The following is a 24,945-nucleotide window of genomic DNA, read 5'->3' as shown; positions in this document are numbered from 1 at the left end:
GTTTTTTGTCCTTGAGATAGTTTACTGAGAATGATGTTTTCCAGTTTCATCCATGTCCCTACAAAGGACACGAACTCATCATTTTTTATGGCTGCATAGTATTCCATGGTGTATATGTGCCACATTTTCTTAATCCAGTCTATTGTTGTTGGACATTTGGGTTGGTTCCAATTCTTTGCTATTGTGAATAGTGCCGCAATAAACATACGTGTGCATGTGTCTTTATAGCAGCATGATTTATAATCCTTTGGGTATATACCCAGTAATGGGATGGCTGGGTCAAATGGTATTTCTAGTTCTAGATCCCTGAGGAATTGCCACACTGACTTCCACAATGGTTGAACTAGTTTACAGTCCCACCAACAGTGTAAAAGTGTTCCTATTTCTCCACATCCTCTCCAGCACCTGTTGTTTCCTGATTTTTTAATGATGGCCATTCTAACTGGTGTGAGATGGTATCTCACTGTGGTTTTGATTTGCATTTCTCTGATGGCCAGTGATGATGAGCATTTCTTCATGTGTTTTTTGGCTGCATAAATGTCTTCTTTTGAGAAGTGTCTGTTCATGTCCTTTGCCCACTTTTTGAGGGGGTTGTTTGTTTTTTTCTTGTAAATTTGTTTGAGTTCATTGTAGATTCTGGATATTAGCCCTTTGTCAGATGAGTAGGTTGCAAAAATTTTCTCCCATTCTGTAGGTTGCCTGTTCACTCTGATGGTAGTTTCTTTTGCTGTGCAGAAGCTCTTTAGTTTAATTAGATTCCATTTGTCAATTTTGGCTTTTGTTGCCATTGCTTTTGGTGTTTTAGACATGAAGTCCTTGCCCACGCCTATGTCCTGAATGGTATTGCCTAGGTTTTCTTGTAGGATTTTAATGGTTTTAGGTCTAACATATAAGTCTTTAATCCATCTTGAATTAATTTTTGTATAAGGTGTAAGGAAGGGATCCAGTTGCAGCTTTCTACATATGGCTAGCCAGTTTTCCCAGCACCATTTATTAAATAGGGAATCCTTTCCCCATTTCTTGTTTTTGTCAGGTTTGTCAAAGATCAGATAGTTGTAGATATGCGGCATCATTTCTGAGGGGTCTGTTCTGTTCCATTGATCTATGTCTCTGTTGTGGTACCAGTACCATGCTGTTTTGGTTACTGTAGCCTTGTAGTATAGTTTAAAGTCAGGTAGCGTGATGCCTCCAGCTTTGTTCTTTTGGCTTAGGATTGACTTGGCGATGCGGGCTCTTTTTTGGTTCCATATGAACTTTAAAGTAGTTTTTTCCAATTCTGTGAAGAAAGTCATTGGTAGCTTGATGGAGATGGCATTGAATCTATAAATTACCTTGGGCAGTATGGCCATTTTCACGATATTGATTCTTCCAACCCATGAGCATGGAATGTTCTTCCATTTGTTTGTATCCTCTTTTATTTCATTGAGCAGTGGTTTGTAGTTCTCCTTGAAGAGGTCCTTCACATCCCTTGTAAGTTGGATTCCTAGGTATTTTATTCTCTTTGAAGCAATTGTGAATGGGAGTTCACTCATGATTTGGCTCTCTGTTTGTCTGTGATTGGTGTACAAGAATGCTTGTGATTTTTGTACATTAATTTTGTATCCTGAGACTTTGCTGAAGTTGCTAATCAGCTTAAGGAGATTTTGGGCTGAGACAATGGGGTTTTCTAGATATACAATCATGTCATCTGCAAACAGGGACAATTTGACTTCCTCTTTTCCTAATTGAATACCCTTTATTTCCTTCTCCTGCCTGATTGCTCTGGCCAGAACTTCCAGCACTATGTTGAATAGGAGCGGTGAGAGAGGGCATCCCTGTCTTGTGCCAGTTTTCAGAGGGAATGCTTCCAGTTTTTGCCCATTCAGTATGATATTGGCTGTGGGTTTGTCATAGATAGCTCTTATTATTTTGAGATACGTCTCATCAATACCTAATTTATTGAGAGTTTTTAGCATGAAGGGTTGTTGAATTTTGTCAAAGGCCTTTTCTGCATCTATTGAGATAATCATGTGGTTTTTGTCTTTGGTTCTATTTATATGCTGGATTACATTTATTGATTTGCGTATGTTGAACCAGCCTTGCATTCCAGGGATGAAGCCCACTTGATTATGGTGGATAAGCTTTTTGATGTGCTGCTGGATTCGGTTTGCCAGTATTTTATTGAGGATTTTTGCATCAATGTTCATCAAGGATATTGGTCTGAAATTCTCTTTTTTGGTTATGTCTCTGCCAGGCTTTGGTATCAGGACGATGCTGGCTTCGTAAAATGTGTTAGGGAGGATTCCCTCTTTTTCTATCAATTGGAATAGTTTCAGAAGGAATGGTACCAGTTCCTCCTTGTACCTCTGGTAGAATTCAGCATTAACAGCTATTTTAACACAGTGACAAATGGACAGATCAATCAGATGTTATAAGTCAGTAGCATTAAATGTCTTTATAAAAGAAAAATTGAATTCAATATTCTAATAATGCTTTGTAAAAGATAGGCTTTGATATCGTAAACTTAGATATATAATTTTCTGAAAGAGAAAGGTGATATTGCTGCTTTAAAATTCAGTTTCAGGGAAAAAGGAAATTAGACACAGGATCATAATAAAACTGAAGAAAATGGCAAAGATTTGAAGGCAAACAAATTCTTTATAACTGCACAGCAATTTGAATGGGACAGAGATTGTAACAGAAATCAAGGTTTAAAGAGCATTAAGAAATAGATAGAAGACAATAATACACATTTTCCCTCTCATTTTATTTTAACTGGACAAGGGCTTAAACTGGGGGAATTGGAAAAATAATTAGGATATTCCCATTTAATTGCCCTTGGTTGTTGAATTAACTGTATAATGGATGCACGTAAAAATTCTGCTGCATTGAAACAAGACCAGTATTATTTAGCCCAAAGTCTTAGTTTGAAAGGCTAATCAGCATCATATTACTAACCTGTAACACTTCAAACTCCAAGCCAACAATAGCTGAATATACAAGAAAAATCTAGTAGAGCTGTGCCTAAGCATGAATGATGTTCCAAATCCTTGTTAAGGGAGGAGAAGGTTAAACTACATAAGTTTACTTAAGTCTACTTACTCTTTAGAGTGATTGATTATAAAAGTGTGTTTCTAGTAGAGGAAATACCTTTCTAGATATCTTGTGATATAGCCAAATACCTTACCCTTGTATAGTTATATTGTTCTTCTTATTAATAAATACTATATTTTGTATAGTTTTCTCTTTTCTCTATAAATCGATGTATCTGAAGGCAAAAACTTATTACCTAATAAAAATATCGCCATCTGGTGGTGACTCCTATAAACTGCAAACACGTAATCCCCAAGACTCCCAAATAGTATAAACACCTAATATATAATCCCTAAGACTTCTGAGAGTTGTGACTGACAGAGGCAACTCTTTGAAGATAGCAAATGCCACAATATTACTTAAAATATAATAAAAGAGTCTTAGTTATGCATTTTTTGGAAGCTTTTCTTGGTGTGGTTCTGTAATATTGGATTTTATAAATCGATTTTCTCTTAATTTCTTATACTTTTCAGCTACCTTCATTCATTTCTTCATTCTAATATTTAACAAATGACTACTACATACTAAAAATTGTTCCGGATACTTGGTTTTATAACTTTTGAACAAAACTCAAACAAAACAAATATATGTATTTATATTTACTGTGAGTTTGAGACAACCACAAAGTCAGAGAACACAGTCCACAAAAGATTGCTCTCACTCCTGACATAAATCGCAAATTCAAGGAATTCCCAAAACCACTGCTAGTTTCAATAATTCACTAGAAGGACTCACAGAATTCATAGAAAACTGTGTACTCATGGTTATGGTTTATTACAGCAAAAGGATACAGAATAAAATCAGCCTAGAGAAGAGGTCATAGAGCCAAATCCAGGAAAAGTTGTAAATGTGGAACTTCTATGGTACTCTCCCCATGGAGTCATGGACGGCATTACTTTCTTTGGCGTCAATGTGTGACAACTTGCACAGACTACTGCCAAGCAGAAAATCTCAACTGAACCTTGATGTCCAGCGTCCTTCCTGGGGCTGTATCATGGTAGGAGCAAGGGTAAGCATGGTTGACTACTCACATGACTGATGTCTCTTTCTGGCTCCCCAGTAGGCCAAGTTGATACAGAATGCCCAAAAGTCCCCTCTCAAAAACACATTGTTACTATCTGCTGGTCCAAGGCCCCCAGACAAACAAAGATACTTTTTTCAGCCGTGACATTCCAAGGGCTTAGAAATTACCTCCCCTGAAGCCAAGGACAAAGGCCAAACCTCTCTTTGGGTAGGTTAAGTTCCTTACTATATATTTACATATATACATATGGCAGTGATAAGTGTGTGGTACATATATATGTATGCTGGTATTAAGTGTATTGACAGAAAATAGGGACCAGAGGTAACAATGGCCAAAGAGTAGAATTAGAATAAAGGGACAAAGATGGGAAAAGTTCTTTTTTCAATAATTTAGTCAGAAAAGTCTTCACTGATAAAGTAACATTTTATCAGAGTTTCAAATAAAGTGAGGAAACATGCTATGTGATTATCTAGGGAAATCACAGTCCCAGCAAAGGGAACAGCAAGTATCCAGAAGTAGGAGTATGCCTTTTGTAATCTGTGAAACCCTTAAGGAGGTCAATGTGAATGCAGCTGAGTGAGAAAGGGAGAGAGTGGTTGGAGATAAAGGCAAACAGATAATGGTAGGAGGAAACTGGCCGTGCAGACCAGGTATGAACATCTAGTCTTGTTCTAAATGAAGTGAAAAGCCATTGGAGGGTTCTGAGCAAAAAAGTGACATGATCTGATTTCAAAAATGATTGTATATTGCAAGGGTCAAAGACTGTACAGACACAAAGACCACCATAGAAAGAACAGTTAGGCTATTTTACTATTCTGGGCTAGAGATGATGTTGGTTAGGTTTAGGGTGGTAGTAGTAGGGATGGAGTCAGAATTGTATTCTGATTCAATAAGTAGAGAGGATTTCCTTGGTAACATGAAATAAATTACACATTTCTTAAAAGCCTATCTATGAAGTCTGTAGCTCGAGGGAAAAACAATTATCACATTTATTTTCTGTCAATACTCTGCAATATCTCAATGTTTCTCAACTCCTCTATGTATCACAGAGGCTAGAAGACAGAAAACTTTATTTCCAAGACCCTCTTTTCCTCAAAGTTCAGGTTTAGCATCTAACAATGAGAGGCATTTGTACAAGATTTGGAAGGCAGAGAGCAGCAGCAGTTAAATGAATGTTCCCTATCTGTAGAGCCTTTCTTCTTTAAGATATGGTTCAGGGGCCTAGGTTCATGTAGTTTTACATTTTTAATGTACGGTTCTTATGATCATTATGCTCATCTGCATCAGCTAACAGATGGGAAAAGGACATGAAGTATTCTGCACTGGAGTGCTTAGTGACACTGGCTTGGAAGAACTGCACCTCAGTCATTGCGGCTTCTGCTATTGGATAGAACTCAATACGGAACCACAGCTGATTCCAGAGAAGACTAGGAAATATATCTAGCTGTTTACAGGAAGAAGAACCCAAAATATGGTGAAGAGCTAGCTAGCCTGTCTCTGTTACATGCCCTATAACCAACTAGACAATCACATACTATACCATAATAGAATGTAAATAGCGCTCCCTGCCCATTTTTATAAGCTGCAGAGGCAGAGGCACTGCACATGGTAATTGAACAATGATACATTTTCCCAACTTTGAATTGTATGGTCTTAACCCTGAATCTGTGACGTCAACACTCTAGTTCAGACTATACTGCTCCAAATGTATGTTAGTTTGTTTATACAATCTCTTTTATAGCTTAATATACAAAGAAGATCATATCTACTAGTCTTTCCTACAGTCTTGAAGTCTTAATTTCAAATACATAGAGAATACACATACACAAACATTCATACACACTCATAGAAACATACATTCCTCTCAAGAATATGCAGTCACTTTCCGGAAATGAGCAGTCAAAGATCCGAATACAAAAAAACTTTGAACACAATCGTTTGCAATGTCATATAGAGCAGTTTAGATATCCAGAGGCATGTTGTTTTTGAAACACTTTGTTACAGAGGAGGACCTTTGCTCTACCTTCACATATGCATAGTCTCACTGGGTAATTTTTCAAGAATAAGGGAAAAAATATGCCTCAGAGGTAAATTGTATTCTCCAACATTTAGTAGAAATACAAACTTCCAAAAACTTTCTTTTTTCTGTTTCTTTTTTTCTTTTTTCTTTTTTGAGACGGAGTCTCGTTCTGTCGCCCTGGCTAGAGTGCAGAGGTGCGATTTCGGCTCACTGCAACCTCTGCCTCCCAGGTTCAAGCAATTCTCCTGCCTCAGCCTCCTGAGTAGCTGGGATTACAGGCACCTGCCACCACATCCAGCTAATTTTTGGTAGAGATGGGGTTTTACTACGTTGTCCAGGCTGGTCTTGAACTCCTTACCTCAAGTGATCCGCCTGCCTCGGCCTCCCAAAGAGCTGGTATTACAGGTGTGAGCCACCGTGCCCAGCCCCAAAAACTTTCTAATGTCAGGGTCAAAAAATATTAGAGTTTAGACAAAGCCATGGTTACCTAGTTAGAGTGGCAAAGTTATGTTATCTATTTGCTAACCGAAACCTTAAGGCCTTACATTTTCATTATCCTTTCTAAATTAAAAAAAGTTCTATTCATTAAATAAAATTTCTTAGCACTCTTTCACAATATTTTTTCCTAAGATCTAAGATTGTATGCTTAAATTGGGTGAGGAAAATCCACCAATTTAATGAGATTGTGTAGTTTTAAAAGGAAAATATGTATGAAAATCTCTCAAGAAGGTATTTAATGTGGATCTTGAAATCCTGTGACCTCACAAAGTCACAATTTTTGTTTTCCTTTTTGTGGGAAACAGATGGAATTAGTAGGCAGGCATGGCATTTGTTCATACAAATATCTGATTCACCTAGGATAGTGCTATTTTAGAATTGTTTTCCTTCCATCCCACATGCTCTTCCTCTTCTTCCTTTTCTTTTTTTTTCTGAGACAAGAGTCTTGCTCTGTTCTCCAGGCTGGAGTGCAGTGGCATGAATGCACTCACTGCAGACTCGATCTCCTGGGCTCGAGCTATTCTCCCACCTCAGCCTCCCAAGTAGCTGGGACCACAAGCTTTGCACCATGACGCCTGGCTAATTTTTGATTTTTTGTAGAGCAGGGACTCCCTATGTTGCCCAGGCTGGTCTCTAATTCCTGCATCCTGCTCTTCTAATGTGACTTTGTCTCTACTACCATGGTGTGCTAAGGCCCTAGCCACCCTTAAACCTAGGTGGACATCTGTAACTGTCTCAACTAGTAAAACACAGTGGAAGTGACACTACGTGACATTTGAGACTAGTTCATAAAGATGTCAAATGTCATATACTTCCACCTTGCTTGGTGACACTTGCTCTTGAATCCAGGTGCAATGCTGTGAGAAGGCTCAAACTAGGCCACACAGAGAAACCAAATGGAGAGGCTATGTGTAGGTGTTCCAGCCCATAGCCAGACTTTACATTCTATAGAAGGGTAAGGTCACTTTTATCTTCATGTCCCTATCCCCACCTCCAAGTGGAAGTAGAAGTTAAAGGTTTCATTTTCCAAGAACACTAAAGAAAATCTCCTTCACCCCCATGGCTTTGTGAATATTACACCTATGAATGAGTTATATAAGAGTTGTTTCCCAGGGTTCAGATAAAAAAAAAAGATGAAGGATAAAAGATTCCCTGATACTGAGAAAACTGTGACAGTTTCCAGTGGTGGTGTGGCTCTGTGTGGCTCACCTTTGCTGCATTCCAGATGGGATGGCAGATGTGATGGGGAGAGCAGAAGCTGGACACCAAATGCTGTGGGTTTGAAAGCAATGGCTATGCATTCTGTGGCCCAGGCCATCATTAATGAAGAGGACATTTGAGAGAAACATCTTTGTTGCCTGCCCAAAGAACAGCACACAACAGAGGATCAGTAAGAGAAACAATGGCAATTATATGAACTATTCTGTTTGTTTTCTGACATTAGGTAATGTAAAAATTTTCGCAGTTCTGATCAAGGCAGGGAAAAAAGAAAAAGCAGGTAACAACTGACATTTTCCTTCCCATCAATATCTCTTGGGTCTTTCATTGAAAAATCTTCCTTTTGTGGAGATTTTTACTACAGTGACATTTGTACTAAAGTGTTTGCCTAAAGGAATAGGCTCAAGCAATACCTTAAATACTACTTCATGCTGAAGAAGTATGGAAAACATAGTAATTGTACATTTATAACTAAGAATCCACTTAGGATCAGCAAACATGAGGTGAAGGGCAATAAAACAATTTCTCAGAAAATAGAGATAACACTAACTTTCTCTGGGGCTGTCATGAGGATTGTGTGAAATGAGATAAGGAATTGTATTACTTTTCTAGTGCAGCCATAAGAAAGTACTACACAGTCTTAACTAACACAAATGTACCATCTTACAGTTCTGTAGCATAATGTTTTGACAAGAGTCTTCATTGGGCTAAAATCAAGGGGTCAATATGGTTGTATTTCTTTTTATTTATTTATTTTTCTTCATGTTAGATGAGCAATGTGCCAATGTCATAACAAGGTTCGACATTGTTGCACATCTCACACATGCACACGAATACCCAGTCATCATGCTCATGAACTGCAAAAGGATCAGTATGGTTGTATTTCTTTCCAGAAGCCCTGGGGGAGAATCTATTTTCTTTTCCAGTTTCTAGAGGCTGCCCGAATTCTTCTGCTTGTAACTCCTTCCTCCATCTTCAAGGCCAGCAACAGCTAGTCAAATCCTTATGTCACATCACTATGACCTTCTGTTCTGCCACCCTCTTTCACTTTTAAGGACCCTTATGATTACAAAGGGCTTGCCCAGATAATTCAGGATATCTTCCTATTTTAAAGTCAGCTGCATTCATCAGGTTTCCCAGAGAAACAAAACTAATAGGATAGATATAGATACACAGAAACTGAGCTATATCATGAGAGATTGGATCACATGATTATGCAGACTGAGAAGTCCCACAATATATTTTCTATAAGCTGGAGACCTAGGAAAGCTGGTGGTATAGTTCTAATCCAAGCCTAAAGGCTTGAGAACCAAGAGTGCTGATGTCCAAGCACAGGAGATGGATGTCATAGCTCAAGAGGAGAGAGTAAATTAGCCTTCCACCTTTTCGTTCTACTTGGGCCCTTAATGGATTGGATGAAGCACACTTACGTTGATGAAATTACTCAGTCTATGAATTCAAATGCTAATCCCTTCCAGAAACACCCTCACAGACATACCTAGAAATAATGTTTTACCAGCTCTCTGAGCATCCCTTAGCCCAATTAAGTTGACACATAAAATTAATTATCACATCAGCTGATCAGCAACTTTATTTTGCCCTGGCCGTGTAATATATTCACAGTTTCCAGGGAGTTTCCATGAACATCTCAGCCGGGCACAGTGGCTCACACCTGTAATCTCAGAACTTTGGGAGGTTGAGGTGGGAGGATCACTTGATCCCAGGAGTTCAAGACCAGCCTGGGCAACATAGCAATACCTCATCTCTACAGATAATAATAATAAAAAAAAGAATAGCCAGGCCTGGTGGTGTACACCTGCAGTCCTAGCTACTTGGAAGGCTGAGGTGAGAGGATTGCTTGAGTCTGGGAGGTTGAGGCTGTAATGAGCCATGGTCATGCAACTGCACTCCATCCTGGTCAACAGAGTGAGAGCCCACCTCAAAAAAAAAAAAAGAAAAAAAAAGACAAGGACATCTTTGGGGCCATTATTCTGCCACAAATGCCTGTCACCTAGTCTAATACCTAGCAAATGCTAAGTGACAAATAAACACTAATTCTCTTCCCCACTGACTCTCCGTATTAGTCTGTTTGTGTTGTCATAACAAAATGCCACAGCCTGGGCAGCTAAAACAACAGAAATGTGTTTCTTAAAGCCTGGAAACTAGGAAGTCCAAGATCAAGGTGCCAGCTAATCCAGTTCCTAATGAGAGCTGTCAACGAAAAGTCAAACTCTAAAACATTTGAAGAGATTTATTCTGTGCCAGATGCTAATGACCATGGCCCTTGACACAGTCCCCGGAGATACTGAGAACATGTGTCCAAGGTGGTCAGGCTACAGCTTTGTTCTATATATTTTAGGGAGACATAAAACATCAATCAATACATGTAAGATGTACATTGATTCCATCTGGAAAGGTGGGACAACTCAAAGGAGGAGGGAGTTTTCCAGGTCATAGGTGAATTCAAAGATTTTCTGATTGATAGAAAGAGTTTGTGTAAAGACCTGGAATCAATAGAAGGGACTGTCTGGGTTAAGATAAGGAGTTGTGGAGACCAAGGTTCTTATTATGCTGATAAGACCTCCAAGGTAGCAGGCTTCAGAAAGAATAGATTGTAAATATTCCTTATACAACTTAAAAAGGTTCGAGACTCTTAGTTAATCCTCTCCGGGATCATCGAGAAGATATGGAAAAGGAAGGAGATTCTCTACAGAATGTAGATTTTCCCCACGAGAGAGAGCCTTGAAGGGCCATTTCAAAATATGTCAAAGAAATATATTTTGGGGTAAAATGCTTTCTTTCAGAGCCTACTACTATGTTGATATCATATTGCTACAAAAAGTCTGTTCTGTCAGTCTTAAGGTCTCTGCTTCAATATTAATACCGGTCAGCTGTACCTGATTCCAAAGGAAGGAAGGTATAATGAGGCATGTCCAACCTCGCATTCCCATCATGGCCTGACCATGTATTTCAGGTTTACTTTAGGATGCTCTTGGCTGAGAGGACGGGTCCATTCAGTTGGTTGGGAGGGCCTCCAATTTTATTTTGGGGCAATGTGTGGTGGCTCACACCTGTAATCCCAGCACTTTGGGAGGCCGAAGCAGGAGGATTGCTTAAGCCCAGGAGTTCAAGGCCAGACCAGGCAGTATAGGAAGACCCCATCTCTACCAATTTTTTTTTTTTAATTAGCTAGGTGTGGCAGTACGCGTCTATGGTCCCCGCTACTTTAGGGGGCTAAGGTGGGAGGATCGCTTGAACCAGGGATGTCGGGGCAGCAGTGAGCCATGATTGTGCCATTGCACTCCATCTTGGGCAACAGAGTGACACTCCATCTCAAAAAAAAAAAAAAAAAAAAGAATTTTATTTTTGGTTTACAGAGCTATTCCTGGAGCATGGATGGCTGTTTTGTCCTCACAATGGCCTTTCCTCTGAGAGGGAGGAACAAGCTCTCTGATGTCTCTTTTTAAAGGGCACTAAGCCTAGTATCAGGATCTCACCTTTATGACCTCATTTTGCTTTAATTACATTTTTTAGAGGCCTCTTCTACAGCCACATTGGGAGTTAGCACTTCATCATGAATTTTGCATGAACACAAAGATTTAGCCCATAACGCTCTCACCATTTTCTTCCCACTTTGCCCCTATCATCTTCAATATGCCTACTCAATCTCATCTTTTAGACAATTGACATACTTTTCATATAAGGAGTGCACAATTGGGATGCTTTTATAGAAACTATTCATTCCTATGGCCTTAATCACATGTGCCAAGGACTCCCAAAACATACAATTTCAGTCTACTCTCTTTGTGCTTTTAACTTTTCAATTTTTCTTTTCTTTGTTTTTTTTTTTGAGACAGAGTCTAGCTCTGTTGCCCAGTGCAATGGGACGATCTCGGCTCACCGCAACCTCTACCTCCTGGGTCCAAGCGATTCTCCTGCCTCAGCCTCCCGAGTGGCTGGGATTACAGGCATGCACCACCATGCACGGCTAATTTTTGTATTTTTAGTAGAGACAGGTTTTCGCCATGTTGGCCAGGCTGGTCTCAAACTCCTGGCCTCAAGTGATCTGCCCACCTTGGCCTCCTAAAGTACTGGGATTACAGGTGTGAGCCACCACACTTGGTCTCTGTGCTTTTAACTCTTATAGGCTGCTTTCCAGATACTCCGTTTGTATGTTTCAGAAGTTCCTCAAAGTCTACATGTACAAATAAAACACATTAATTTGCCCTGCCCCTCACCCCCAAAATGTTCCTTGTCTTATGTTTCTCATCTCAGGATATAATGTGCCTCCCCATGGGTTAATAATTCAAATCTTAAACTTGGAGTCATTTAACCCTTCTAATTCTCCACATTCAATGAATCATCAAATTTAAGTAATTTTACCTTCTAATGTCTCCTGATTCCAATTCTTTCCATATGTAATTCCCTGTCATCCCATTTTGCCTCCCCTACATCACAGCACATTAGTTTCCCTGTATCCACTCTTGTCTCCGCCATTTATTTCTAATTGAAGCAGTCAAAATAATCACTGCTCTGCTTAAAACATACCACTGTTCTTTAAGTGGCACATAAGGTTGTCCATAATCAGACCCCTATCTACCTCTTTGGCCTTCCCCATCAGTCTTTAAGATTCAGGGTAGTTGTCTAAGTTCTCCGGTGTCTCACATCATTATCTGTCTTTACACATTGTTCCTTTCACCTGTCATACTTTTCTTCTGCCCATTAGTCTGACAAAAGTCTACTTATCTCAAAAGTTGTTGCATAACTCACCTAACTCCAAAATTAAATTCTTTTGCTGTAGTATCTCATGGCACTTAGGGAGGAAATAATTTTTGTCTACTCTCTTAGATTCAGTGTTTGCAGGCCCCAGAGTTAAAGTGACAAAACAGATCAGCAAGAGAAAAGACAGACTTAACCACATACATAATAGAGTTCACAGAAAAAGGTGATTCAGGGAGGCAGAGTTCCAGCTTATCTACCATCTTAAAAGGGGAAGGGAAGGGGAAAACAGCACTTATGGAAAAAACAAATGACTTTTAGTAAAAATAAATGACACCTTAAAACAGATGCCAGATATGATAGCTTTGTGACAATGTCTATTCAAGGGTGTTGCTGGCTTCCAACCTCCAGTGATAAGAGTCAGTCTTCCTGGGTTGCCCTCCCAGGGAGGAGCTTGATTTGAATTCTTCCGTGTTGTTCTGCATTTAGACAGATAGATTTCAGAAACTCAAATGTCTTTGCTCAAAATAATTTTTAGGCCACAGTGGTGTATTGTAGACCCCTTCCTGGCATACAGCATTTCCCTTTCTTAATTCACTGCACAAAGATAGCCTTTGTCTTTCCCTTAAGACTGTAGGCAAATAAAAGCTCATGCCATACTTGCTTTGTTCAGTGAGTATTCCCAGCACCTTTGCATCAGTTAACTGTAACATGAGCTGGATATCTCCCGGTGAACATTCAAGCCTGCGTGGCCCAATTACTTGATTATTCAAGAACAGCTTGCACAAAACACTCAGTGTTCTGGTTAATAAACAGTATATGGCTTCATATGAACACATGAATCTTCAAAGTAGTTTATTTACATTGCCTAAGAGCTCTGCACTGAATTTGGGTAGACACGCTCATCTTACACTATTGGATAAACGTAGTAAATAGTGACAATACTTTCAAGGAGGTAAGTGTATTTTAAATTATATATTTGAAAAGTTGTCAGGCTGTTTTCAAGACTAGAAGAACTCATTTTTTAGAGACTTTTCTTTAGAAGACAGTGAATTGATCCACGGGTTCTTTTGTTTCAGTTAACGTTTACTACCCTAGGACCTAAGTGCAAGAAAACTGCGGATTTTACCAGGAATAAGAAAGTAAAAACCAAAAGCTATTGGTTCACTTGCTGGGCCTAGGGAAAGAAAATCTACGAGCCTTTGGCTAGCTGTTGCTCCAGAGGTACAAAGATAAACAACTCGGGGGCTCAGACAGAACCTGACCCCTGCCACCCTCCAGACCACCAGGGTCGTTCCCCCGTGACGTCACCAGAAACCACTGCTTGTGACGCTAAATGGCCCGCCCTCTTGCGCGGCGCTACGGAAGCAAAACGGAAGTGGGAGCACAGTGGCTTCCGGGCCCGGACGCCATTTCCAGCGGTTGCTGGTTCTGACGGGTTGTAGTCCGTCAGGACAATGAGCTATGACTACCATCAGAACTGGGGCCGTGATGGGGGTCCCCGCAGCTCCGGTGGGGGCTATGGAGGGGGACCAGCAGGGGGTCCTGGAGGGAACCGAGGCTCCGGAGGAGGCGGCGGCGGCGGAGGGAGTGGTCGAGGCGGCAGGGGCCGGCATCCCGGGCATCTGAAAGGCCGCGAAATCGGCATGTGGTACGCGAAAAAACAGGGACAGAAGAACAAGGAAGCGGAGAGGCAAGAGGTAATCTCGGATTCGATAGTGGAGGGGATGAGGCAGCACAGGTTTTCTTCTCTCTCCCGCTGCCCCCTTTTTCCTGGTTTTGTTTCTTAAGTGATGCACGTGCTTTGTGAAATGTAAATGAGGCGCAAATGTATTATGCTGGCGCTCCCCGTAGCGAGTGTACTGCGTAACATTAGCCTCTGATCAAAAACAGGCAGGGTTTATGCAGGCTGAATATATACTTTGCTTACAGGACTTGAGAACTGTGACAAAGCAAATGTTAAGTTCACGTTCCAGCCGAAATTAACTTTATTAGGAGTGTCGTTGTCGTATCTCTGGCCGTCCTTTCCCTTAGAATAATAATTGTCACTTTAAGGTCTTTGGTGAAGAAGCACATAGCGACCTTTCTACATTTGAGATAGGTTTGCGCGGAACAAAAGCAGTCAGACACTATTTTGGATGTGGATCGTTAAGAAAAATAGTCCAGCTTTTATTATTAGTGTTAAAATTATCCGCAAACCTTGGTTTTTGTTTCTTTGTTTTTTATGTTGGGGTGGAGAAATTTCTATTGATTAGCAGATTCTCTTTGAAAAGGAAAATGAAAGGAATATCCAGAGATGATTTGGCTTACTCTCCTCTCTTCAGGTGATTGTCAGTTTGATTTGTATCTTAAAGATCTGTAGTAAAGGAAACAAAGGTTTCCGACTGACTAATAAATAAAATTCTGATAAAAAGTAATTTTTATCATTAAGCAGGAACTTTCTTAGTATAGGCCTTTGGTGACTCCTTTTTAAAAGCACCTTATAAAATGTATTATAGAGTGTAATTAGATCATCATTTAGGCAACTTTTTTTTTTTTTTTTTTAAAGACGGGATCTCACTCTGTCGCCCTGGCTGGAGTGCAGTGGCGCGATCTCAGCTCACTGCAACCTCCGCCTCCCAAGTTCAAGCGATTCTCCTGCCTCAGCCTCCCGAGTAGCTGGGATTACAGGCGTCTGCCACCACCTCCGGCTAATTTTTGTATTTTTAGTAGAGACGGGGTTTCTACTTGAAGCGATAAATAGAATACAATATTAAGGTATTAGAGAATTTGGGCTATCACCTAACTCAGGGCAAGGTATTTTAGAAGATTTTTCAGGGACAGTAACCCTTAAGCTGAAACTTGAAAGATAGCAAAGTGAATGTACGTGTGTGTATTTGAAGTTTGGGGTTTGGAAAAGATTCCAGGCAAAAGCAGTAGCATGTGCGGTAACATAGAGATCAAGGAAGCACATGTTCAGTTCGAGAAACTGTAAAAGATAAGAACATGGATGTGGAGTGTATTGAGATGAGGTTAGTGCAGTCAATTTCAAACTTGTTGGCCGCTTTGCCCAAAGAGGAATATATTTGAATTTACAACCCAGTACACACATATGTATAACTAGATGAAAAGTTTTGTAAAATAATATTTAATTACCTGCACGTTGCTTTGAGATTTTTTTGTTTTTGAACTTCTCTGTTCTCTTTATTAATGCTGGTCATGATCCTTTAATATAATTTCAGAAACAGCAATTTGAAAATCTCTGGGCTGGAAAAATATGCAGGGCCTTGAGATACATTGGATCTTTCTAAGGACTGTAGCAAGTCATTAAAACATTTTAAACAGAGTGAAATGACTGGATTTTAAATGTTTAAATTCACTCTGGTAGCAGTATAAGGAATGGATTGAAGAGAGGCAATCCTGGTTCAGGGGGACCAGTTAAGTAGCCCTTGCAGTAACTAAGGTGAGAAATGACAGCTTGAATTAGCACGTTGGCAGTGGAGATGGAGGGAAGTGGACAGATTAAAGTGATTTAGGAGGTAGACTCAAAATGATTTTGTGATGTATTTTATCTGAAGGGACGAGTATAGTGTTAATGATGACTCTTTTATGCCTATCTGTAAGGATCAGGCTTGTTGGAAGAAGGTGATAGGCTCAGCTATGGACACTATGAGTTTGATATTGTTACAGGGCATACAAATGAGGATTTGCAGGAGGGAGAGGGCTATGTAGATCTGATGCCTAGAAAAATCTAGATGGAGATAAGTATTTGACAGTTAATGGGCTCATGGGTAGTAGTTGGAGTGTGGGAGTGAACAGTCAGAAACGGCGTGGGCCCAGCCTGAATTCTATAGACCATTGCTTCTCAGACTTGAATGTGCATAGGAATCACCTGACATCTTGTTAAAACGTAGAACACTGGTGGGATCAGAGATTCGACTTTCGTTACAGGCTCCCAGGTGATGCCAGTGTTCCTGGTCTGTAGATCACTCAGGCTCTCAAATACGGAAAATGAAAATTTAAGGGACAGGCTGAGGAAAAGAAGGTTACAAAAGAATCTAGGAAGAATCAGCCAGAGAAGAGAAAAATAAGGTGCGTGTTGTTTTGAAATCTAAGAGTAGTGCTTAAAGGACAGAAGAGCGTATCAACAAGAGGAAGTAATTGATAGTGGCAAGCATGCACAAATGATGTAAGAGCAGAGAATGTCTATTGGATTTATCAACAAGGTCGTTGATGATCTTAGTGGGAGCCCTTTCTGTGGCATTGTGGAAGTAAAAGCCAGATTGCAGTAGGGTGGCAAGTGAAACAGATTAAGAAGTGGAACATTTTCCAGCAGTTTTGCTGTGAAGAGGAGGAAGAAAAATAGGGCAGTAGCTGATGGGGTAGGGAAATTCATGAGAGGGTTTTTTGTTTTTGTTGTTTCTAAGGTGAAGAGATTTGACCATGTTCATGCCCTGAGGGAAGCACCCAGTAAAGAGGAAATCAAAGTGGGCCAAATTATGCTGCAGTAAAAACCAACTGCCAAATCTTAATGGTTTAAAACAAGCAAGGTTTGATTTTCTACCACATTACTAAAAGAAGCAAACCAGAATATCGGTTGACTGCCTAATGTCTACTGGAGAGGTTAGAAATTTAGAAAGCAAGGTAAATTTCAGTGAAGGAGGTGGCCCTGAGGATATGAAAGGAATTGGACTGCAGAGCTCAGGTTGAGGGGTTTGCCTTTAAAATGCACTTCTTTTATAACAGGAAAGAAGAGAAAAGGATAAATTCTGATACAGGTGGGTTTAGGTTTGGTGATAACCAACTAAGGACCTTTTCTTCTTAGGGCTTTTGTTTCGTGAAAAACTGTGTGTGAATGCTGAGGGCAAACAGAAAGGTGGTATTGGCCTGTTACAGATAATGGGGAGACAGTTTGAAGTAGTTGCAGATAATTAGAAAGCTGGTAAGATAAATTTGATGGACATCATTTAGGGTTTTTTGCCAGGAACTGAAAACTAGAAGCAGGGTATTTGAGAATGTCCAAGAAAGTGGGAAATAATCAAAATTCTGTGATAAAAGAGAACAGTCATGAAAAAAGTGTGTTTTGAGATTCTCCAGGCAAGGAGTGAAATAAAGTGAAGCGTGATAGAACTAGAAGAAGGTTGTTGAGGGGGAGAGAGGCATCCTACAAAAAGGCAAGATCCAAGTTTGAAATTAAGGTATGTTCTCTGCTACCTGCAGCATCCAGAAACTCATTGTGGGGAGAACATCATTAAAAAATACGAATGTCTTTATTTAGAGTGTAAATTACGTTTTCAAGGGCTAATCATACATGTTCATTGTAAAAGATAGATTCAGCTGTTCATTCCTTCCATTGACAGACTTCTCTGGGGCATATAGCATGTGCCAGAATTATATCTGACAGAGACACTGGCAAAAAGTATAGGTTACGGAGAGTGAATAACCTCTTTTCAAATTAATAGTAATAAAAACAAGATCCTACTACACAACTGACTTATTTCATACTTTGGTCATCTTTCCTGTTTGTATACTTGCAGAAAGATCTACCCACTGTTGACCACTGGGTGTACTACAATTCAACTAATTGCTTATTGATTAGCAGATGCTTACTTGGTACATATGCATTGTGTAAGGTATCTTAAAGTCTACCAACTGATGTTGACTTTTTAATGAAAACGAATTTTGTTGTGATAGTTTGGACTGAAAGATTGTGTCGATCTGTTTATTTTCTGTAGACTGTTACGTTATCCAGTAATTCACCTTTCCCCGGGGATGTGAAATCTCATAAAATTAGAATAATCTTTTGTGCTGTTATGGGCAGGAGGTGGGCAATGTATTGTGAAATGTCAATCTAGGAAATTGTTTACTAAACAAAATACAGAGTAATGAGTTAACATGGAAAAGTGAGAACTGTAGGAATGGCAGATACAGGTTATATTCTAACTAAACAGATACATCAAGAAACCTTAAGAGGACTTTTAGTAGAGACATTTTATGTCCTGACAACTGAAATTAGCCACTCATTTTCACTTCAAAAAAGGAGGTAACGTATAGTTCATTTGCTTTGCTTCTTCATGTTTGTTGTTTTATCACTAATAATTTCTTATTTTTATTACATTAGGTTATCTTCCTACCCATGTAAACTTATGTGAGCTTTCAAAAAGCATGTAATACTGATTAGAATTAGAATGTCTTATAAAACCCTATCTCTTGTCTTAAACATGCGTATGTCTTGTTCTCCTGGGACACATACTCCTCCACCCACCCTGGGTTTTCAAACTTTATGTTAAACTTTGTTATGACCAGCTATTTTGGTGTTTGTTTAATTGGGATAGAATACAGTGAAGAGAAGATAAGAGTTGCACTGTACAGAGTAAGGAAAGTATTTTGTGAAATTACTTACTCGTATATGTGTGTACTGGGTCATTAGTTTTACTGTGGGTTGCTATGAAAAACAAAACAGTTGAAATCTATTGCTCTAGATTTTACAGTATTTTACACATTGCTGTCTGCTTTCATCAGTCTCCTTACCCTAGCTCCTGCTTCTCTCTTTTCTCCCCAAAAATCAAAACCAAACCTCAAAAACCAAAAATACCTTGAAGATCATTCCCAACTGCCTAGTTGTTGGATACAGTAGTAATTTTTTCAGTTCTCTGCCTTAGTTAACCTCAATTTTATACTTCTGAGTCCTTTTTTAACACCTTTCCTCATTTCATAGGGGTGGTTTGTCACTGTGTGCTCCTAGTCTTTTGTTTGTTCTCTTGATTATTCCTCTGACTTATTTTCTTGCCTTGGCCCCGTGAATGCCAGACTTGGTCAACCGTCTGTCCTCATCTTTGGAGGTGGTATTATTTGTAAATTAAGAGAATTCCTGTGTCTCTGTGATTTCAACTTTGCAGAACACTCCAAAATTTCTATCATAACTCTAAAAGCAAAACCTCTCAGAGATCAATTTCCATATATTCATCTACCTAATCATTATTACAAGTCGGGAAATTTCATCATTGTTCTTAATTGCCTAAAATCCAAACTTAGCATCCTATTTTTACCTCTATCACCACTACATGTACACGAAAATGTACAGTAACACAGAGCAACCTCCTCCTAATGATTCATCTTACTGCTGCTCTCAGGATCCACCCTTGAATTTGAAAACAGTTGTCTTTGATTCTTTCTTCCTTTTTGTCTCTCCCCAACTTCCACCAAATAGTCATTAAGTCCTATGGTTTCTTTCTTTCGATTTTTGACTGTTTTCTTTTCATTTATACTTTTACCTTCCTCCTCCTTTTGTTCTTTAACCTAACACACTCTAATTTTCACCATTCCTTGTGTGTTTCCTTTTGCCTGTGGATTTATATGCACGTTAGAACCTAAGGTTTGTGGTCCCATAAATTTTGAAGAATCTGTTTTTCAACTTTTCAGCTTACTATATCTAAATATAAAAGTCTCCAGAGAATTGGGTTTTGGCATTCATTCTCTCTTTTTTTTTTTTTTTCACCTTGGACATTTCTTAGATGCGTAAAGTTTCTGCAAAGTTTCATAGTTCACCAAGGACCTTTATCTTTGTCCAGTCTGTTGTGTTTTATTCTCATTCTTTGAAGCAACTGCGTCATTTGCCACATTGGATCACCTTATGAGCACTGATCAATTTTATTTACTCCTTCTGAGCTCAGCCTTACTTACCAATGTATTCTTCTGTTTAGTGTAAGAACTTTCAAATGTTCATTACAACCAAACTATTTCCAGTTTTCAACTTTTTTCGTAAACGATTTGAGTTTTAATAACTTCGAAATTTTAAGATGAGGAGAAATTCATAATAATTAGTATGTGAGGGCTGGGGGTAAGAGAACCAGAGTTGTAGGAAGAGACATAAATGAGCTTTCTTTGCCAATCATATTAGGGCTAATTTTATAAATGCTTGTTGGAAAAGGTCTAGAAGGATATGTACCAAAATTTTAACATTAATTAATTAGGTCTAGGAAGGGGGATTGGGCTAGAGGACACGTGTGGATAACTTCTTTTATATGTATTTGTTGAACATGTATTACTTAGCCTTTATTTTCTTTAGTATCAAATAATTTTTGCATATGCTTTCTTACATTGACAAAGATGCTTTTTTCTTTGCACAAACTAGAGAGCCGTAGTACACATGGATGAACGACGAGAAGAACAAATTGTACAGTTACTGAATTCTGTTCAAGCGAAGAATGATAAAGAGTTGGAAGCACAGATATCCTGGTTTGCTCCTGAGGATCATGGGTACGACAAGAAATATTTTTTTAAAGAATAGGCAAAGAGTAACACTTTCATAATAAAAGTAACATCTTTATTTTCTTCGATAAGTAAATTTTAACCTTGACATAACTTTTTTTTTCCTTATGTAAATTAAACAGATTTAGAAAATGACTTTTAAAAATTTAGATGGCATGTTTCCACAGGAAAGCTAAATGGTGTGAATAATAGTGTATCTGGATATGAGATGTATTAAGTTGTTATTTATTGTTCTCCCTACCTGTGCTCTTTGTATTTATGTAATTATTCTGTCTGGGAGATCTGCAAGAAGTGAAATTGCTACTGTTTTAGAAAGATTACAAGAACTGTATCATTTAGAGGAAGAATTAGTACAAGTATTTCAAGGACTGTGTATTGTAGCATCCTATTTGTAGCTGAGAAAGGGTGGCAGGAAAAAAAGATGTTGTGACATAAAACAAGTTCGAGAAAACCAGAAAAAGAGAAACATTGTAAATAACCGCAGTGAATGAATGACTATTGTGTGGATTTTTATTTTTAACTACCACAAGGAATAACTTAATCTGGCAATATAAAGGGAAGAAAAATTTGAATTTATTATAAGAATCTAAGTATATTTTCATAATTACTGTACTAAGAGAAAAGAAAAGCTTTGGATTTGGATGACTTTGAAATATTTCAACAGCGTATTGTTTTGTTTTGTTTTGTTCCAGGGTTTGAGTGGCTCTTCCTCTGACCTTTCTTCCTTTCTTATTTTGTCAAAACAGATATGGTACTGAAGTTTCTACTAAGAACACACCATGCTCAGAGAAGAAACTTGATGTCCAGGAAAAGAAGTTGATAAACCAAGAAAAAAAAATGTTTAGAATCAGGAACAGATCATATATCAACCGAGATTCTGAGTATCTCTTGCAAGAAAATGAACCAGATGGAACTTTAGACCAAAAATTATTGGAAGATTTACAAAAGAAAAAAAATGACCTTCGGTATATTGAAATGCAGGTAGTGGAAAGATGTCAAAAAATATTTTGTCATTTTTTTTTCTTACACTTGATAAAAATGTATGTATGGTTAGAGGTAGCTGCATGGCATAGATTAGTGAGATCCTCAACAAGACATCCTCTGTGGGAATTACTTTCTTTTCGAATGGTAGAGAAAAGCAGTGGGAATGGAAGTTACACATAACCTACAGTATCCTATCTCATCCACAGAAGCTTATGTGGTGAGGAGAAGAAATGTTTGAGAAATGCTAGTGCCAATGGAAGAAAAACTTACTCTTCAGCTTTTCTAGGCCAGTTTAGTGAGGTGCCATGTGCAGTAAAGGCAGTTAAAATTATAAAGCTTGTTCCAGATTACTTAATACATCTCCTTTTTATAGATGATAAAATTAAATATTTCAAAAATTATGTGATGTGCTGTGTTCACTAACATTTTAAATACAGGACTATCACAACACCTGAGATCTCCTGAATTCTGATATTTTCTTTCTATGCTAGGCAAGATATTTTAAGGTCCCTTTCAGTTAAAACATAAAATTGTGTGATTTGTGGGTGTTCCAGAGATGTAATAAAGTGGTCACATGTATATGTATATTTTTAAGAGAAATTACTGAGGAAACTCTGAGGGCCATATCTTTAATATGTAAATACATACTGCTGTCTTTGATGAAGGACATAGCACCTCCTATAGGAAAGAAAGGATGCCTTGGCACACTGATGAAAGCTGAATTTCCTTAATAGGAAAGAAAGGATCCATTGACTGTTACTGATGAAAATTGGATTTCCGTATTAGAATAGATAAGCTGAGGTTGTCCAGGGCCAAATTGTGTAGCTCTTTGATGCCTGTTGGGTAAAAATGTGATTTGAAAATGGGGGAAATTTCAGGATGAATTAATTCAGAATCTTCTGGTTGAGAAGAGCTGCTTTAACAGCCTTAACAAGGAGAATTAGTGTCTTTCTCTTTGCTGTATGTGGTGGACAGAACTCATATACTAAAGATGGGTGATTGATCTAGTTCAGAGAAAGAAAGAAATGTGTAAAACATTTAAAAAGTTGGTGGTCTTCCTATTTCCCATATGTTGTCATAAATGCTTCATGTGTACTACATTATTTAAGCTTCTCAACAACCTTGAATAAGAGACTACATGTCTGTTGTAGATGAGGAAAAAGATTTAAGTTAAGTGACCTACCTAAGGTTGCACAGCTCATAACAGAATCAGATCTAAAATTCAGCTGTGTTTAAGAACTCAGCTTTTTAATCATTTTTAGCATGTGCAATATTTTTTCTTTATGTTCTTTAATAAACATTAATTTTCTACTTACTAGATGCCAGTTACTGTGCTATATATGTGTACATGTATGTGTATATATATTTAAGACAGGATCTCACTCTGTCACCCAGGCTAAAGTACAGTGGTGCCGTCATGGCTCACTGCAACCTCGACCTCCTGGGCTCAAGTGATCCTCCCACCTTAGCTTCCTGAGTAGCTGGGACTACAGGCATGTGCCAGTATGCCTGGTTAATTTTTGTATTTTTTGTAGAGACAGGGTTTTGCTTTGTTGCCCAGGCTGGTCTTGAACTCCTGGGCTCAAGCAATCCTCCTACCTCCACCTCCCCAAATTCTGTAATTATGGGAGTGAGCCACACCAGCCAATTATGCTTGTTACTGTTTTTGAAGAGTAAAAAGGTATTTCCTGTCCTCAGAGAGCTTACAGTTGAATTACATCTTGGTTATGGTCAAAAGTTAACAAATAGAAACTTTGGCTGCTTTGGGAAAGAATATTGGACTATACCTCTCCTTCCAGTGGCATTTACACGTGTAAAGCAAATATGATTAATGCCAGTTTGAAATGCAGTGGAATAGCTTGTGTATACTTATGTGTTAAGATGGTAACATTTTACTACCTGGGGTGTTAATACTTATGTCATTAAAATAGTTTTTAGATAATTTAAAAATTATTACAAGATAAGTTATTACAAGGTAAGATAAGTGTGGTAGCTTTTGTTATTTTAAATCACTAGAATTCATTTCAGTCTTCACATTGACTGTTATTTTTATGGTATTGGTGAGAATTACCTGACCATAACAAACATGGCAATAATATAATACTAGATTACAAAGACAGTTCTTTATTTATTAGTTATATATATATATATATATTTTTTTTTTTTTAATTATTTTTTTTTTTTTTTTTTTTTTTTTTTTTGAGATGGAGTCTTGCTCTGTTACCCAGGCTGGAGTACAGTGGCACGATCTTGGCTCACCACAACCTCCACCAATTCTTCTGCCTTAACCTCCCAAGTAGCTGGGACTACAGGCGTGCACCACTATGCCCAGCTAACTTTTTGTATTTTTAGTAGAGACGGGATTTCACCATGCTGGCCGGGCTGGTCTCAAACTCCAGACCTCGTGATCTGCCTGCCTTGGCTTCCCAAAGTGCTGGGATTACAGGCGTGAGCCACCACACCTGGCCAGTTTTTTCCATTTTAATAAAGGGTGTTTGTTAAAGCTGACTTTATGCCACTGAAGATTTTTTTTTTACATTATGTGTACCTAGTTGAATGTAAACTACAGTACTGCTTCTTAAATGTTTTTATGTAATATGGGTATAGAGTTCCATAAAAGTTTTCAGAATTAGGAAGAAATTGTCACATAAATATAGGAAAAATAGTCATTCCTTTTGTAGTATTCTAATTGTAATTTAATACATTTGAAATTCATTGAGTAGCTTATATGTGTCAGAAACTCGTATTTGCTTTTTATATAAAGGTTTTTCATTTAGATCTTGTGGCAACCCTATGAGATAAAATCTTTGAGGCATTCATACTTTTAAGTTTGACTTAACTGAGATCACAGCTCTAAAATGGCAGTACCAGATTTTCTGACTGCAGATATTACTTGTTTTAAGTTTTCTCTTACACTCAAAGGCAAGTATATCCTGAAATTTTTGAATCTGCTCCAGTGCCTAATGTATTAGTAAATAGTGCACTATTGGGTGGGAAAAACATAATATAGAAATCAAATCTAAGATGAATATATAAAACATATTGAAAAATAGTGAAAGTAATGTAGCAATCATTAGAATGCTGTTAGAGGGCAGATCCGATTTCATTTTACTGCCACTGACTTTAAAGCATTGTCTCTATTTTGCTGGATGTAATGGAG

At 38.4% G+C, this 24,945-nt stretch overlaps 1 protein-coding gene and 1 non-coding gene across 5 annotated transcripts in view; one reads left to right on the top strand and one right to left on the bottom strand.

Moving 5' to 3' along the window:
- Positions 1–8,595: 8,595 nt before the first annotated feature.
- Positions 8,596–8,701, bottom strand: LOC134733392 (small nucleolar RNA U13). Its single transcript, XR_010116837.1, has one exon. It is a non-coding gene; the product is annotated as a small nucleolar RNA U13 (small nucleolar RNA).
- Positions 8,702–13,912: 5,211 nt separating this feature from the next.
- Positions 13,913–24,945, top strand: part of DHX36 (DEAH-box helicase 36) — a 49,693-nt gene continuing 38,660 nt past the window's right edge. For 2 of the 4 annotated variants that reach the window (XM_063620263.1, XM_063620261.1), the window contains exons 1-3: positions 13,913–14,251; positions 20,665–20,789; positions 21,548–21,782. In XM_063620263.1, the coding sequence (XP_063476333.1) occupies positions 14,009–14,251; positions 20,665–20,789; positions 21,548–21,782 (603 nt within the window). In that variant the 5' untranslated portion in view covers positions 13,913–14,008. Of the gene's footprint in view, positions 14,252–15,117; positions 16,623–16,957; positions 20,790–21,547; positions 21,783–24,945 lie in introns of those variants that run through there. The other 2 variants (XM_063620262.1, XM_063620264.1) reach the window with 2 other exon arrangements.

This window comes from Symphalangus syndactylus, chromosome 17, assembly GCF_028878055.3.
Source record: "Symphalangus syndactylus isolate Jambi chromosome 17, NHGRI_mSymSyn1-v2.1_pri, whole genome shotgun sequence".
In the NCBI taxonomy this organism is placed as follows: Eukaryota; Metazoa; Chordata; class Mammalia; order Primates; family Hylobatidae; genus Symphalangus; species Symphalangus syndactylus.
This window is presented reverse-complemented; position numbering and strand designations above follow the sequence as displayed.